The 18,264-nt window shown below is 43.6% G+C and overlaps 1 protein-coding gene across 2 annotated transcripts in view; it reads right to left on the bottom strand.

The window, feature by feature from the left end:
- LOC137432330 (NADH-cytochrome b5 reductase 3) overlaps nt 1-18,253 on the bottom strand; it is a 43,032-nt gene extending 24,779 nt beyond the window's left edge. Inside the window, exons 1-2 of one of the 2 annotated variants that reach the window (XM_068124165.2) lie at nt 18,198-18,253; nt 4,757-4,906 (exon numbers count right to left, since the gene is read on the bottom strand). In XM_068124165.2, coding sequence (XP_067980266.2) covers nt 4,757-4,906; nt 18,198-18,209 — 162 coding nt within the window. In that variant the 5' untranslated portion in view covers nt 18,210-18,253. Of the gene's footprint in view, nt 1-4,756; nt 4,907-8,709; nt 9,068-18,197 lie in introns of those variants that run through there. The other variant, XM_078783097.1, reaches the window with a different exon arrangement.
- Nucleotides 18,254-18,264: the final 11 nt, after the last annotated feature.

Here is an 18,264-nt window from a genome sequence, read left to right as displayed (position 1 = left end):
GTGTGGGGGTTGGTTAATGTGTGCGCTAATGGGGCCTAGCTAATGCGTGTGATGTGCTGCCATACGGGACAAAGGGATTGATCACAGAGGTTTCACATACAATGGAATCTTATCCTTATTCCCAAGAACTAGTTATCACCGGATCATCCTCGTATGATCACAGGTACACACTTAATCCGCCATTCGGTCCAGACAGGTCCTCTACTTTTTTTTCTTCTTTTTTTTGAATACTGAATCGAGGCTCGTGAAAGAGCTAACATTTACTTCACAAACAAATCAATCAGACAAGCAAAATATATAAAAAGAGGGAGCGGAAAACAAGATGGGGAGAGAAGGGGAAGCACACAAACACAACATTTGAGAGCAGGGAGATGTGTGGAAGGGAGAGGGCTTGGGGGGAGGAGGCATGGGAAGGGGGGGGGGGGAGGGAGAAGTATAAAACACAAGGACACCAAGGACTTCCAGGACAGAAGTTGGTATTTCAAAAAAGTGGAATTGGGGTGAAATTAGCGGGGGTAGAAAAGCTCAAGGTTTTGGATGGGGGAAGATAAGAGATGGTGGTGAACAGCTGTTTTAAAGACCTGGAGGGTGGAGTGGGATTGAAGAGAGTGAGGGAGTTTGTTCCAGAGGCGGGAGAAAAGAGGAATGAAGGAGTGAAGGTGAGCAGAGAGTCTTGATTTTGGCAGTTTGACCATAAGAGGGTTGCAGGCAGATCTTGTGCGACCTGTAGGAATATTTGCGGGACAGAGCCCAGAGAGAGCTGGGGGGGGGGGGGGGGGGGCAAGGCCAGAGAGGAGTCGGTAGAAGACGGAAAGACCACCAACCTGCCTGCGGTGAGTGAGTGAGAGGCCCTTGGAGCTAGCTTCATCGCGGGAGATTCCAATGATTCTGAATGCTTTGGTTTCAACAGCGTGAAGACGAGCTAGGTGTGAGGCAGGAGCACCAGCCCAGAGGGGAGAGCAGTATTCCATTGAGCTGCGGATGAAAGCCTTGTATGTGGTGAGGAGCTCAAGAACTTCTTGGAGAGGATTATTCAGAAAGTGGATGGGAGGGTTGTCCAGTCGGTCTTTTCGGAGAGACATCGTAAGAGTGTGAGATTTGTCAGGATTGAAAGACATGTTCCACTTGTTTGCCCAGTCTGTGATTTTGTCCAGGTCTGCAGAGAGTGATGAGGCTGCAGACTGCCGATCTGAGGGATGAAGAATGGAGCGACAGAGAGTAGAGTCATCAGCAAAGAGATACAGAGGATTTTCAAGAGAGTCAGAGAGATCATTGATGAAGACAAGAAAACACACAGGGCCCAGAACACTGCCTTGTGGAACTCCAGCCTGAACAGGAAGAGGAAATTAGAGAAACCCATTCAGGGCCACACGTTGACTACGACTAGAGAGGAAGTCCGCCAGCCATGCGTGGAGATTTCCATGGATACCAAAAGAGGAGAGTTTGGTGAGCAGAGCGGGGTGCCAGACCATATCGAAGGCACGTGATATGTCAAGGGAGACTGCTCTAATTTCCTGTTTGGCATTGAGGACCTCCATCCATTGTTAAGAAAGCAGAAGCAGCATGTCCAGAGTAGAGTGTCCAGGTCTGAAACCAAATTGATGATCAGAGATCAAGCCATTGGAGAAGAGGAAAGATTTCATATCTGAAGCAATGATGGATTCCATGACTTTGCTGATAATTGGGAGAAGGCTGATTGGTCTGTAGTTGCTGGGATCTGTTTTTACACCTTTTTTGTGCAAAGCGGTGATGTTGGCAGATTTCCAAGCAGATGGAAGATGACCTTGAGCAAAAGAGAGGGTGAAGAGAACAGAGAGAGGGAGTGAAAGAGCGGAAGAACAGGATTTTAGGACCCGTGGGCTGATGCCGTCAGGTCCAGTTGCAGAATCCGAGTCGAGGGTTGACAGAAACTTTTCCACCTTGTCAGGAGGAAAGGACACAGAGTCCAGGAGGAGCTGGTTACGACTGGGTACGGTGGGTACAGAGAGGGATGGGTTTGGGACACAAGATTTAGAGGCAAACACAGAGTTGAACCATTCAGCTTTTTCACGTGCGGAGTCAGCCGTGTGGCCATTTGAGGTGAGGGAGGGGATGGAGGGGGAACAAACACCAGAAACAGATTTGACCAGACGCCAGCAGGATTTGGAAGAGGGAGACAGATAAGAGAGTTCGGTCCTGGGAACGGAGAGATATTGTTTCCTGGCTCTCCTGAGGGTGGACACACACTTGTTTCGGGCTTTGTGAAAGGAAATGAGATTTCCTTCCGTTGGATTTGCTTTCCAGGAGACGAAAGCAAGTTGTTTCTGGGCAATAGCCTCACCACAAGATTCCGTGTACCATGGACGGGAGGAAGGGTATGACAACAGAAGACGAGATGGGATAAATCTGTGCATGAGAGAGAGCAGTTTGCTTTGGAAGAATTCCCAGGAAGAATTTATGTCAGAGGCAGTAGAGATGGGAGACCAGTCCAGATGATACCTATTGCAGATCTACCTTGATCTATATATGCTTACCCAACTGACATAACAATATTAATGTTATTACAAAATAAAATTAACGCCAATAATATCTCCCCCTCCACAAGGTGTTTTTCCTCCTTGAACAAACATCATGTTAACATGTATAAACAGCTTATCGTGGCGTTTTATTGGGAGCACCTCTACCAGAAGTTAAAATATTACAAACCGCAAAAACACGACTACCCTTTGAAACAGTCGCTACTGCTGTTTAACACGAAGTAAAGAAATTTGGATGAATCCGGACATCTGTGAGGCAAACTTTACTTAGACTGAAAGTACCCTGCGGGAAGAGTACAGCATTCAAACAAATGTCACTTGAAAATGTGGAGAAAAAATCCTTTGTACATGGTGAGCAAATGTTTATTCACTCCCATAATGAGAAAATGCAGGAAAATCACATGGAATTGTCCATGTCCATACGCATCATAATGCGTATGATGTTCAGTTACCAAGCAGCTAGCTACTTATTTACATCGAGGTGGTTCTAGCTACCCACGACAGACGAAGCATGATACCTATTACAGATCTACCTAGATCTATATATGCTTACCCAACCGACATAACAATATTAATGTTATTACAAAATAAAATTAACACCAATAATATCTCCCCCTCCACAAGGTGTTTTTCCTCCTTGAACAAACATCATGTTAACATGTATAAACAGCTTATCGTGGCGTTTTATTGGAAGCACCTCTACCAGAAGTTAAAATATTACAAACCGCAAAAACATGACTACCCTTTGAAACAGTCGCTACTGCTGTTTAACACGAAACAAAGAAATTTGGATGAATCCGGACATCTGTGAGGCAAACTTTACTTTGACTGAAAGATCTACTCTAATCTATGTACCCCACAAGGGCTAAAAAAAAAATGAACCTTCCTGCAGCTAACGTGGCGTTTGTCCAAGGCTGCTTCTAATACAAAAGTAATTAATAACACTTATTATAACAGCATATTATTAATGATTAAAAAACAATATTTATAATAATATGCGGTCTTCCGAAGAGGTGTTTTTCCTTGAACAAACGCCGTGCTAATCTATCTATAATTCCAGTAATCTCTGTACGTTTGTACGTTTGTCTGTGACCGCTGTTTCTCGACAACCACGGGTCCGATATACTTTTAACTTGCCAGGTATATTGCTGGGGACCCGAGGATGTGCCTTTTCAAGGTTTCATATTAATCGGACAATTACTTACCGAGCTATGTCCAAAAAACGATTCAACCAATCAGAGAGCAGCGAACTATCGCGTGTGCCGAACGTGGCGGACACACTCTGCCTCGGATGGCACATTTGAGAGCGTATTCATTTATTTCACGTTTGCAAACTATGTTGGCGCTATGTTGGCGTTAAACGATGTTTTTAAAACTAATAAAAACGAATTTGCGATTCATTCGCTTTCCTGCGCGTTTGTGCACGCGATGGCGATTTCTTTACCAAACTCCGGAAGCCGTTCGCTTTGGACCAAACCATTTCATGTAAATAGAGGGGGGGGATATAATTTTAGATATAGATATAGTACGGGCAATGCCCTAGTGCGTATAAACAGCTTATCGTATCGTTCTGGTGGGAGAACCTTACCAGAGGTTAAAATTGATAAACCACAAACACGTATGATTACCTTTTGAAACAGTCGCTACTGCCGTTTAACATGAAACTAAAAAGGGAGGAAACCCGGGATGTGTTCAGTTACCAAGCAGCTAGCTCGCGCTTGCCAAGCCAGCCATTCCTTATCAACGGTTTTGAATGGAATGCTTGCTCGAAATGCTTAAACCACTTGGCGAGCTCTCTACAAGAAACTTGGTAAATTAACATCCTCCCCACCCCCCGATGTTCTTGAGGCCCGACCCTAGATCTACTGTAATCTATATACCCCAGAGAGGAATGACCCTTCCTGCCGCTCCCGTAAGGAACGGGTGTACTAGTGACCAAAAATCTGTCCTTTCACAAGAGTAGCCGGGCTGAAGCCATCCGGATCTGTCGAGCCTTGGTCGGCCTTGCGTCCACAGGAAATTGTGTTGGCGCTCATCACACTACACATGGTTGATATATGTAATAACAAACACCAACAAATTAAGGAAACTGGTTATAAAATTAAAACGAGCAAATATTAATCTACAAATTTTTGCTCGACATTCTCACCGAGCCAACGTTAAAACCAAAATATTAAATTATTGGATTTTCAGAACATATATAGGTTTTATCAGATTCGAGCAATGATCTTGTAGAATACCTCCTTATCGACGAGCCGTAGAGGGACTTTCACATTTGGGTCTAAAAGTGTGGTTGGAACGCGACGTTTAAGATGATCCCACAAGACGTAGACAACACCACTGATTGTCGTCAGGACCACCACACCAAGTGCCACAAGCACAGGCGTACCCTGCGGGAAGAGTACAGCATTCAAACAAATGTCACTTGAAAATGTGGAGAAAAAAATCCTTTGTACATGGTGAGCAAATGTCTATTCACTCCCATAATGAGAAAATGCAGGAAAATCACATAGAATTGTCAAACAAACATCGTGATTCACACCGATGTACCCCCGTGAGAATGTTATTTTCTGGGATTATAAAATCAAATGCCTAAGACATCATCAGAGCCAAAGTACACACTTTAAATACAAACCTTGATGAAATGCTTGCCGGCTGCAGGTAAATCTTTCCACCAGAAATTGTTAAGAAAAACCAAAATCCAAAACAAATAAAATGTGGAACTTAAATGCCGTAAAAGGCCATATCGCCCAAATCGGTGCAATCAGTGAGTCAACATGGCAAGTGAAAGGAAAAGTCAATTTGGACTTTCCACATGAACTCCGCGTCCTCTCAGTACCGGCTCTCCACCCCCACCCAAAGGGATGTCAGCTGAGAGTCTGTCCCTATATATACACCGAGTTGCGATATGACGTGTACGAAAAAAATCCTGGAAATCCCGATCTGGAAAATTCTGGTCACGTGGTCCGTGTACACCATTTTGTTTCCATTAACCAAAAATTCGTCGGTTCCATTCTGTGAGAAAATAATGAAGACATGATTGCATGGTGTTTTGGTGACAAAATATGACAAAAAAAACAAAACATCAACATGGGAGAAAGACTTTCTTGATCTTCACCTTTTCATCTACTTGCATTTCTCTGCCCATCTTCATTTCCTTTTTTTTTTCCTTTTCTCTCCCTACCTCTAACTTTACATTGTGGACCTAGATTGTGTTGCATTAACTAAAAGATGAACTAAAAAAAAAAAAGAAGAAAGATCGAATCATCATCTTGGATTCAGGGAAAGTTTGATAATGTGCAAGAGCCACAGTACTCACCACATGCAAACTAGGCCGGTATATAACAGACACGCCGCTGTGCATGCCGCACCAAGGCACCAGGCAAGGAGAGACAAGCTTCATGCCGGTACTTCACAGGCAGGGCGATTCATCAGCGTGTGTCGTCACTCAGGTGGACGTTAAACTAGGTGTCCAGTCTGCCATCATGAGTCGATGGATATTAAAGATCCAGTGGTGCCCTTCGCCAAGAGAAGGCGAGTTATCACTGGCACCCCCAAACAAAGTACAAATCCCTGCCCTGACCAATTGCTGGGAAGGCAATGGCAAAGCACCGAGTATCACCTGTGCCAAGCAGCCAAAGTCCTACCTTCAAACAGAGCACCCAATCACTCAATCTTCTCAAGCTCTTTCTCCTATTCGCTCACAATTGTTATTTTTTCCAATGCTCTGCACTCTTGAAGGTGTGTGCATCTGGCATCGATGGTGCACCTCCATTTCTCTTTCACACTCCTTCTTCCACTTTTAAATTTCTACATTCTGTCACTACCTACATGCATTTCTTCAATGTTTCTTCTCGCTCTGTGCACCTCAAAATAGGCAATCAGTGTGACCCTTTACTTGCGCGTTACCCTTCATTTGCTGCAGTCTCGGAGATGTTTTCAAGGTTAAATCAATCCTGTCCGATTGCATGCTTATTCAAACACGTTGGAAGAATGAAAATCAATTACGTAAAATAATCTCCCTTTGGGCGCAGAGAAAGAGTTTGATTCGAAACAGAACACGTTACACTTCGCACACAATGGAAACAGGTGTGGTATGCCACACTCAATGGAAACAAAATGGCTTATAATTGCAAGTAGTTGCAGCATTCCACATATAGGGACTCCATGGCCCGCCTGCTGCTCCTCCCTCCTTAGCCCCCCCCAACCGAAGCATCATGCCCTCCTCCCCACAGGAAGTGGTGTGTGCCCCTCGGTGATAGCCCACACAGGTACTCAGAGGACCTTCCTAAAACAGTTGCCCCAATGGGTCACTCTAGATGTTCTTCTGTCTCATGTCGCTCTCTTGGGGTCACCGTCCTAGGACCGACTTTGTTCTTCGTTTACACCAAGGACTTCTCTACTTCCCTGGGACATTCATTCTCTACACGGTACCATTCTGCTAACAACTCCACTCGGCGACGAGGCTACACCAGAAATCTCAAAGGCAGGTTACCACAGCATGACCATCGACAAATTTGAAACCACAGTACAGGGTGCCCACAATGTCTTGTCACCAGTTGTAAAAATTGTGAAATTGCCTTTTTGTGTGCAAAGTGTTAATTAATAATTAGTTTCCTTTTTTTCAGATCGAGTGAACATAACCCTGGGTGATACAAGCAATTACACCAATGAACAATGGATTTTGTCAGTGTCTGCGTTCATGAACGTCCACAAAAATGGAAAACAATGGGAGAAGGCGTGTCAACTTCCAGCAACGATGCTCTGGAAAATGCCACAAAATTATTCTCTAATGACAATGAATGAATGAATGATCGTTTTGAGGCCATTTTCCCCGCTAGAGCGGGGGTTAGCCTTGCGGGCCCCATGACAATCATGGTTCCCTGTTTGAGGCAATGTTTTTATGGCCGGATGCCCTTCCTGACACCAACCATTGGTTGCCTCTTACGATGCGCAGGGATGCGTGCGTACCTATTCTAAACCGGGGTACACACCGGGATCATTCATCCCAGCAAGCTGGTACTCAATTTGCCCACCTCGGAAGGATGACAGGCTGAGTCAACCCCCCTGGCGTTAATTCAGCGATCGACCGGGATTCAAACCCAGGATCCTAGGATCCCAAGCCGGCACCCTAACCGCTAAGCCAACACCAGGCTAATGACAATGATGGGGCACAACGGTATCCACTTGCCACTTATGAATAGCGTCAAATGCTGTAAAATATATGATAATAAAAGAGAACTTGTATGTATGTCATGTCATGCCTTGCCATGTCGAGCCTTGCCACACCACGTCATGCATGTTGGCATGCATGACTGTCATGCATGTTGGCATGCATGACTGTCATGCAAGTTGGCATGCATGACTGTCATGCATGAATGTCATGCATGAATGTCGTGCATATATGTCGTGCATATATGTCGTGCATATATGTCGTGCATATATGTCGTGCATATATGTCGTGCATATATGTCGTGCATATATGTCGTGCATATATGTCGTGCATATATGTCGTGCATATATGTCGTGCATATACGCCGTGCATATACGCCGTGCATATACGCCGTGCATATACGCCGTGCATATACCTCGTGCATATACCTCGTGCATATACCTCGTGCATATACCTCGTGCATATACCTCGTGCATATACCTCGTGCATATACCTCGTGCATATACCTCGTGCATATACCTCGTGCATATACCTCGTGCATATACCTCGTGCATATACCTCGTGCATATATCTCGTGCATATATCTCGTGCATATATCTCGTGCATATATCTCGTGCATATATCTCGTGCATATATCTCGTGCATATATCTCGTGCATATATCTCGTGCATATATCTCGTGCATATATGTCGTGCATATATGTCATGCATATATGTAATGCATGTGTATCATGTATGCATGCATATATGTACAGGGCGTTTCAGAAGGATTGATAAAACATCGACTTCCTGCTATTTCTTTGTTTTTTGACCTATAGTCTTCTTTTCAGGATTTGGTGGGGTTATCGTGGTATTTCTTCCCTGGGTTTTCTAGCGCCGTAGCTCAACTATGCCGCTAACAGTGGAGCAGAAGACAAAGGTGGTGGCTCTGTGGTATGAGACATAATCAACAACCACAACATTTTCTGGGGGGGGGGGGGGGGGGGAGGCAGAGCCAACTGATGAGATCACCGAGAGGTACCTGAAAGGGCACATGCTTCTGCGCCTTCAATGCCAGGTGGGGAATGCTTGGGCCTTGCTGGTTTGAGAATGACAACTGCAGGACGGCGACGATCAATGGTGAGTGTGACAGGGCCGTGCTCCAGAATTTCATAATGATCTAGCCCAAAAGGTCACCCCAAACCTGCTCAGCATGACCTGGTTTATGCAGGATGGTGCACCCCCACATACACCTGCGGACACCATCACTTTCCTGCAGCAGCTCTTCAGAAACCACCTAGTTGCCCTGGGTACCGCTCTGTTTACGTCAACCGCCCTGCCACACTGGATGATCTGAAGCAGGAGGTGTCAGACTACCCCCAGGCAGTGCCACATGAGACCTACAAAAAGTTGGACAGAACTTTGGAGTCAGGATCAATGCCTGTCTAAACCGCGGAGGGGCACACATCGAGAACATCAATTACAAGGATTTTGTGTAACTGCCAATTTCAGACCTTGGGCTCTCATTCACTCTATCAGTGACTTTACTGCAATAGCAATCAGTGATAGAAAATACCATGTCATAAGCTTTCAAGAAATGTTTGCTTCACGTTCCTGAGGTTTCTGTTTCTTTGTAAATAAAGGTTTAAAGTTCTATCACTCTTTTTAAAGTTCTATCATGCAGTGATAGTTCTATCACTATCACTGCATGTACAGACTTGGCATTTAATATGGAATATTTTTTTTTCTTGACGGGTTTACTTTCTGAACTCAGTATATCAATCTGGTGAGTTTCTTTTATGCTTCGGTGATGCGTTTGTTGAAAGAACCATGTCACTGATTGTCTTTCGCAGCAAGAAGTCAATAACAAGATTATATCACAGGTGGCGTGATAAAATGTAAGGACAGGTACATTTGACGATTGGCTTCACAATCGGGTATATAAGGGTTGTTGCGTTCTGTATTAGTGGAAAACAACTGCTGCACGTCTACAAAAGTTATTGCCGCTTCCCCTGGAGATGGTCCATCAACTCGACAATGCTGTTTGTCATTTAGTGGTGGCTTTACGAAATTCCGGCATGAAACAGCATGCTATTGCTTGGCAGTATGGCATCACTCAAGGTCAGGTGTCAAAGATCCTGAAACGAAATGCTCAGAGGGGTGTCCCTACTCCAATACAGAGGCCAGGACGTCCACGCAGAACCACAAGGAGAGATGATCGCCAGCTGCACCGGTTAGTCTGCAATGGCCGTACCAAGTCAGCTAATCGGCTTCAGGCTGAGTGGCAGCAAATGACAAATGTGCCTGTATCAAGAAGGCTAGTCAACCAACGACTGGTTCAAGCAGGCTATCGTGCCAGGCGTCCCCTGAGAAAGCCACGCCTGACCAGACAACACAGCCAGCGCCGATTGCAGTGGGCCAGAGAGCACTGTCAATGGCAGCCAGGACACTGGAATCACGTGACTTTGTGACGAGTCTAGATTTCTGGTCTATCGTCAAGATGGCCACGTCCGAGTGTGCAGACAAGTGCATGAAGCCCACAACGAAGATTGTAAAGTGCCAAGAGTCCAAGCTGGAGGTGGTGGGGTGACCGTTTGGGCTGCTTTTCATGCAGGGGGCAAAACTGACCTTGTTCTGAATGGAAACCTGAACCAGTTCAAGTACAGGGTCATTCTGGAAGAAACATTGCTTCCATTTGCTCGTGCAGCCTTTCGAGGAAACTTTGTCTTCCAAGATGACAATGCACGGCCTCATCGTGCTCGCATGATCCAACACTTTCTTGCTGACCGTGGTGTAGAGCATATGGAGTGGGCTGCCATGTCCCCGGATATGAATCCGATAGAGAACTTGTGGGCAGAATTAACGCGTCAAATCGACAACTTGGACCAGCAGCCCACCTCTGTGCATGAATTGCAGCAGACTATTTTCACTGCATGGCAAGCGATTCCTGTCCAAACCTTGGCAAATCTCGTGAACAGCATGCCTCGACGTGTACGTGCTCTCCTGAATGCTCGTGGGGGTTACACGAAGTACTGAACTGTAATTTTACTGTCCGTAATCCCAGTCATAATTTAGCTTTTGTTGAATTTTTTTTTTTGGCTAATGTGCAAAATAAAGAGATACTTCTGGAAAATGTACAGAAGTTTAACACAGTACTGTCCGTGAATCGAGTTCGATATCAGTTTACATCACTTTCAAGGATCAATTTATTTGCTTAGAAATGTCACATGTGGTTTTTGTTTCGTTTAATGGTCACATTAACAAAATCTAGAATAATTTCAACATAATTTCAATGAACTTTTGGTTCTAAGACATCTTGAAAAGTAAGTTCACCCCCACAAAAAAAAATTCCATATTAAATGCCAAGTCTGTATATACAGTCACGTGAAAAAGTAAGTACACCCCATGTAAAGTTTTGACTTTTTCAACATATTTCAACACACAACTATTTGATCTTCATTTCAACAATATTGATAGATAAAGGTGATATAATATAACAAATATCATGAAACATTTACATTTTGTAGTCCATTGTATAATTTAAATAAACATAAATGCAAATTTCGCATGTGGAAAAAGTAAGTACACCCCTACATTAGGGTGCATCAAACGCCCTTAGGTTCTTGGATTTTAATGTCTATTCTCTCAAATGTTACACTTGTTGGTAGAAGTATGTATGCAAAAAATAAATGAAATCAGAGGTGGTCCTGGGTGGCCACCGGCCACTTTTATATATTTATGGCCATTTTCGGGGCCGCACTATGTAAAAATGTTTGATTTTGTTATTTTACACCCAAACCTAGTCATGTTTGGTATCAAATTGAAGGTCTTGATGAGAGGAATACAAATATAACAATTTTATGCAAAAAACGATGGTTTGATAATTAGTTTGTATTTTTACATGAATGAAATCGGAGGTCTAATCGTGGGTCCCATACTAGTAGTCTAATAATATCCTTTATTTTCTTTCAGATGGCAGATAAGAAGACCAGATTAGCAAGTGCCATTTTTGGTCTTGGCAATGCTTTTACAGAAGCAGATGGTACATTGACAGGAGTCCGCCTCCCAACTTGCCGGCAGGTTCTTCGATGCGTGATGTGGTACATCCAGAAAGAAATATGTGAAGGCAAACAAACTCAGCCACTGAAATGGAAATCTGCCAGCATCGTCCTTATCCAGCTGAAAAAATTCTACACTAAAGCAAATATTCCTATGCTTTCAGACCATCAATGCTGCAAACTAATACTTGACCTTCTTAATGACAATAACAAATTGCGTCAAATACCTGTTTCTCGCCGAGAATCTCCAAGCACTTTGGCTAAGTTGCAAACCATGAATGAACGTCTTGATAAGACCTTTGGTGTATGGACAAAAGATGCAATGACAAACATTAAGAATGAGGAAGATAGAGTATTTTTAGAGTCAATGAAATCTGACAGAGTAGCCTCATTTGGTGGTGTTGACAAGAAGAAAGTTGATAAAGATCATAGAAAAGAAAAACGCCTCTTAGCGGAAGCTTCAAGATGAGAACGTCATGAATCATCCAGTGTACAAGAGATGACAATTAGTTCTGTATGCTCTGATGATAGTGACTCTGCAGATAGCTTGGAAGAAACTGAAGAAGAGGCGATTCCAGAGTTTCAAAGGAAGCGTAGTCACCACAGATCAACATATGCAGGTACATCTGCCTTTATTCCTCATGATATTCTGAAAAGACATTCAGTTGTGTCTGTTGCTACTCGACTAAACATAACTCCTGTTCAACAGGTTGCGCTCACCAAAGCTGTAATTCAAGAGGCAGGAGGTAATCCACGTCGTGTGGCCAAGTCGTACTCAACTGCTGATAAGGCTCGACGATCAATAACAAGTGCTATCGCCAAAGATATTCAAGAAAATTGGATCGCCCCAACAGCTGCAACACTTCACTGGGATGGCAAGCAGATACCAACGCTCACAAACAAGAATGTCAAGGAAGAAAGATTGCCAGTGTTGGTTGGGAATGCCACTGATGTAAAGCTACTGGGGGTGGCTAGATATCCTCCTGGAAGTGATAGGTCATCAGGTGACATCATTGCCGAGCACACTTACACGTATCTACATTCATGGAAGTGCAAACAATCAGTTGTCAACTTATGTTTTGACACAACAGCATCAAACACTGGACACGTTACAGCTGCCTGTGTTACCATTCAATCAAAACTGGACCGTGCTCTTCTGTGGTGTGCATGTCGCCATCATGTTGGAGAGGTAATCCTGGATCATGTGTTTGACGTTCTCAAAATTGAGGCATCAAAGTCTCCAGAAGTATCTTTGTTCCAAAAATTCCAGAAGAATTGGGAACGCATATCGCATGCAAAGAATGAAAGTTTAACCAAAATTGACATTTCCATGTACAATGACTATGCACAACAGCTGCTTTTATCCTGCAAAAACAAGGTTTTAAGCACAATCCGCACAAGCGCTTCATACTGTAGGGAAGACTACAAGGAAATGGCACAACTCTGCCAGGTAGTCCTCGATGATGATGTCACAAAACAAGGAACACTCCACAGACCAGGGGCCATGCATAAAGCAAGGTGGATGTCAAAGATTCTTTATTCCATCAAAATATGCCTACTTGAAGAGCAAATTTCTCTACTACCTCGAGGAACTGTAACAACACAACATCAACAGAAAAAACTGAAGGAGTTTGTTGTTTTTGTTGTTTATATTTATTGTGATTGGTGGCTCATATGTCAGTCTGCTTCAAATGCCCCATGGTTTGATTTGTGCTTTTACAAGACTCTGCTCAACTATAAAGCTGTCAACTCAACCATTTCAGTCAGCGCTGTGAAAGCCTTTGATAGACATTTGTGGTATTTAACCCCAGAACTGGTTGTTTTGGCACTGTTCAGCAATGCAATTCCTCAAAAGGATCGTCGTGCCCTTGCAGATGTGTTACTGGCCATACAACCAGATGAAATGCCAAGCACTCCAAAACACCGCTACGGTTCTGGATATGGCAAACCGTCATTTCCAAAAATTACAGAAGCGACAACCCTGGCTGATCTTGTGAACGAGGACTCGTGGTTTACAGTAAACCTTCTTCACCTAGATATGACCTTCCTAACAGAGGATGTTGACACTTGGCAGAACAATGAGCACTTCAAGGCAGCCAAGTCCATTGTGGATGGGCTTAATGTTGTGAATGACCCTGCGGAGAGAGCAGTAAAGCTCGCAACTGATTTTGTCTCAACTGCAAGAAGAGAAGACCACTTCCAAAATCTTCTTCAAGTGGTTGAATGTGACCGCAAAGCGAGGCCAAATTTGCGGAAACAAGCAAAGTTGGAGTAGTGACATTGGCGTTGTGCTTAATACATTTTCAAACTTTTAATCAATGAAAGTACAATACTACAACACTGTACTACAACTTTGTAATATGAAGAACGATTTTGGTTAATTTTACATTGACATGTAAGGTTGTTTTAACTGTTTGATATTAGGCATTTAGTAAAACTAGGACTTTACTTTTGTATATAGGTATAATGGTTAATTTTACATTATCTTGTAGTTAATTTTACATTATCTTGTAAAGTAGTTTAGCTGTGGCCCTAAATGGCCCTAAATATATAAAAGTGGCCGGTGGCCACCCAGGACCACCTCTGATTTCATCTATTTTTTGCATACATACTTCTACCAACAAGTGTAACATTTGAGGGAATAGACATTAAAATACAACAACTTTTTGAAAATCATGGGGCGTTTGATGCACCCTACCCTACATTTATCACTACTTCAAATACCTAAAAATAGAATCAGGTGCACCAGCTCAGGTGCAAATGATTAGAACATTGTTGGAGAGGATCTTGGAGGAATCTGTCTTATTTAAACCTCAGACATTTAGTTTGGTTTGCTCTTTGTTGTTGAAGTGTGCGGCGTCACCATGCCGAGATCAAAAGAGCTCTTGGAGGCCTTCAGAAAGAAGGTTATAGATGCGTACGAGTCTGGGAAGGGATTTAAAAAGATCTCCAAACAATTTGAAATCAATGATTCGACTGACCGGACGATCATCTACAAGTGGAGAAGATTCCAAACAACTGCCAACTTGTTCAAGCCAGGCCACCCCAGCAAGTTCAGCCCGAGAGCAGACCGCAAGATGTGAAAGAAGTCTCTAAGAACCCGAGAATGTCATCACGGGACCTCCAGGTAGCTCTTGCCACTGTTGATGTTGAAGTGCACGAGTCTACCATTAGAAAGAGGCTGCACAAATTTGTTCTACATGGGAGGTGTGCCAGGAGGAAACCTTTGCTGTCCAGAAAGAACATCAGGGCAAGACTAAAGTTTGCCAATGAACCAGTACACCCCATGCAAGGCAAAGACCAGCACTTCTGGAACAATGTGCTCTGGACAGATGAGTCAAAGGTAGAGCTATTTGGCCACAGTACCAGAAGACATGTTTGGCAAAAACCAAAGACAGCATTTGACCACAAGAACCTGATAACAACTGTAAAGCATGGTGATGGAAATATTATGGTTTGGGGCAGCTTTGCTGCATCAGGGCCTGGGCAGCTCACCATCATAGAATCCACTATGAATTCTTCATTGTCCCAGAGGGTGCTTGAGGATAATGTGAGGCCATCTGTCGGAAAGTTGAAGCTCAACCGAAGGTGGATCTTGCAACATGACAATGACCCTAAACATACCAGTAAATCCACCAAGGAATGGCTGAAAAGAAAGAAATGGAGGGTTCTGGAATGGCCAAGTCAAAGCCCGGATCTATATCCCATCGAGATGTTGTGGGGGAATTTGAAACGAGCTGTGCATGCAAGAAACCCCTCAAACATCACACAGTTGAAAGAATTCTGAATGGAGGAGTGGGCAAAAATTTCTCCCAGTCGATGTCAGAGACTGGTAGACAGTTATAAGAAATGCCTACTTGAGGTTGTTCCTGCCAAAGGGGGCAATACCACCTATTAGAGCCAAGGGTGTACTTAGTTTTTCCACATGTGAAATTTGCATTTATGTTTATTTAAATTATACAATGGACTACAAAAATGTAAATGTTTCATGATATTTGTTATATTATATCACCTTTATCTGTCAATATTGTTGAAATAAAGATCAAATAGCTGTATGTTGAAATATGTTGAAAAAGTCAAAACTTTACATGGCGTGTACTTACTTTTTCACATGACTGTATAATGTATGTGTCTATGTATAGATGTGCACGTGTGCATGCACCGCTGGTTGTTGTCTCCAAATACGGGTTTCAGAAGGTGGAATGGAGGCCTCCCAGGTCTTGATGTATCCACCTTCATGAGTGCGTGTGTGCGTGCGTGCGTGCGTGTCCTCCACAACTCCAAAACCATGAAACACAGTGGCCTGAAACTTTGCATGCATAGTGCATACCTATTGAACTCAAGGGAGTGCATGAATGACAACGGTGTTCGGATAAATTGAAACACCCCTTTCGAAGATAATTAACCGGATTATTAAACTAAAACTAAAGCAGGCTATATACTTGGTCAGCCCACTAACCCTTGCAGGGGTTACATTTTGTTTCGATATGCTCAAAAACACGTTGCCTTGCAATGTTTTCTGCACAATTAAGTGCTCAAAATTATTTTTTCCCATTTTCCTCACTCACATCATTGAATGTCTGATCTTCATACCTACACATCACTGTGTTCATTGCTTTTGTGGGTGCTATAGTTTTCAAATTAAGAGCTTGGAGCAATTTTATGAGTTAAATGATGAGATTTTCCAGGATGGCCTCACACAGACCAAGAATATAATTGAAATCAGTCTTCTGATTTCAGGATCAGAACTGGTGGCCTAAATAACCTGCAAAATCTGGAGTGAAACCTGAAAATTTAAAGAAAAGTTTATCCATTCTTAGAATCAAGTGTATTTAAGGAAGGTTCCCACCTTCTAAGGCAGCATTAACCTTTTGTGGGCTTGGTGCCAAACAAATTTGTGGGACCCCATTTGGGGAACCATTGCAAAAAAATAATAATAATAATTAATCTTCATGGTAAGACATATCCATATTATTGTTATGTTTCTGGGGGTAGATGAAAGAATCCCATAGTAAAGGTAGGATTGTATAATTATAGAATGGACCGTGGACACGTAGGAGAAATCTCGATGTACTTAAGTAGGGAAAATGTAGCTCAAGATTGTTTATGTGGCTTCACACGAGGGGTGAAGCAGTGATAATTATTTAGGGATTAAGTTTTGCAGAAACTTTATACCACAGCAAAGTCCTTGCAAAGGTGCAAACTACAAAGAACCCAGTGTTGTCAGTTAATATGATAAAAAGCAATGTCACAATTTTTACAAGGGATGACAAGACATTGTGGCCACCCTGAACTGTACAAATTCTCAATGGAAGATGACGAAGAAAATCGATCATGCCGTCTCCGAGGAACAGACAGCATTAATAAAACGTTGATCCGCCGATCATGCCATCTTCGAGGAAGATCCGTGATCAGGCAACACTAATCGAACGTCAATCCGCCGATCATGCCGTCTCCGAGGAACAGATCCGTGATCAGACAGGACTAATCGAACGTCGATCCGCTGATCATGTCTCCGAGGAACATATCCATGATCAGACAGTACTAATCGAACGTCGATAATGCCGTCTCCGAGGAACAGACAGCATTAATAAAACGTTGATCCGCCGATCATGCCATCTTCGAGGAAGATCCGTGATCAGGCAACACTAATCGAACGTCGATCCGCCGATCATGCAGTCTCCGAGGAACAGATCCGTGATCAGACAGCACTAATCGAACGTAGATCCGCTGATCATGTCTCCGAGGAATATGTCCATGATCAGACAGCACTAATTGACCATCGAACCGCCGATCATGCAGTCTCCAAGGGACAGATCCGTGATCAGACAGCACTAATCGAACGTAGATCCACCGATCATGTCGTCTGAGGAACAGATCCGTGATCAGACATCACTAATCGAACGTCGATCCGCCGATCATGCAGTCTCCGAGGAACAGATCCGTGATCAGACAGCACTAATCGAACGTCGATCCGCCGATCATGCAGTCTCCGAGGAACAGATCCGTGATCAGACATCACTAATCGAACGTCGATCCGCCGATCATGCAGTCTCCGAGGAACAGATCCGTGATCAGACAGCACTAATCGAACGTCGATCCGCCATTTAACTGATTATGCCATCCCTCGAGCGAGGCTCAAGACGTCAAATCGGCAAACCGCATATGAACGGAGATGGTGTCGGTCTCTCCTTGGTCTACCAATGTACTTGATACCTAATGCAATGGTCGCTAACGCCACCTCGCATCCTTGTGACCTTGTCGTGCCGTCGGACATCGTACACGGAACACGTAAACGTGAGGTAAAAGTAAAACTCGGTGTCGCCATGCCGAGGTAATCAAAAGTGCAAATCATTTCATCCACGAACATCACACATGTCCTCGCATTACGTTCACTTATATTAACAGTTAACCGGCGTTAAAACTTTCACGGTAACTATAACCGCCACACGCGTGTCGTGCCATAACATACCATGTATCCCATGGCCGCGCTGCAGCGAACGTGATGACAGTGCGCATGCGCGATCCCATGTCAAAGC

The sequence above is a fragment of the Myxine glutinosa genome, chromosome 8 (assembly GCF_964187855.1).
Source record: "Myxine glutinosa chromosome 8, kmMyxGlut1.1, whole genome shotgun sequence".
In the NCBI taxonomy this organism is placed as follows: Eukaryota; Metazoa; Chordata; class Myxini; order Myxiniformes; family Myxinidae; genus Myxine; species Myxine glutinosa.
The sequence above is the reverse complement of the archived record's forward strand: the minus strand, read 5'-3'. Positions and strand labels throughout refer to the sequence as shown.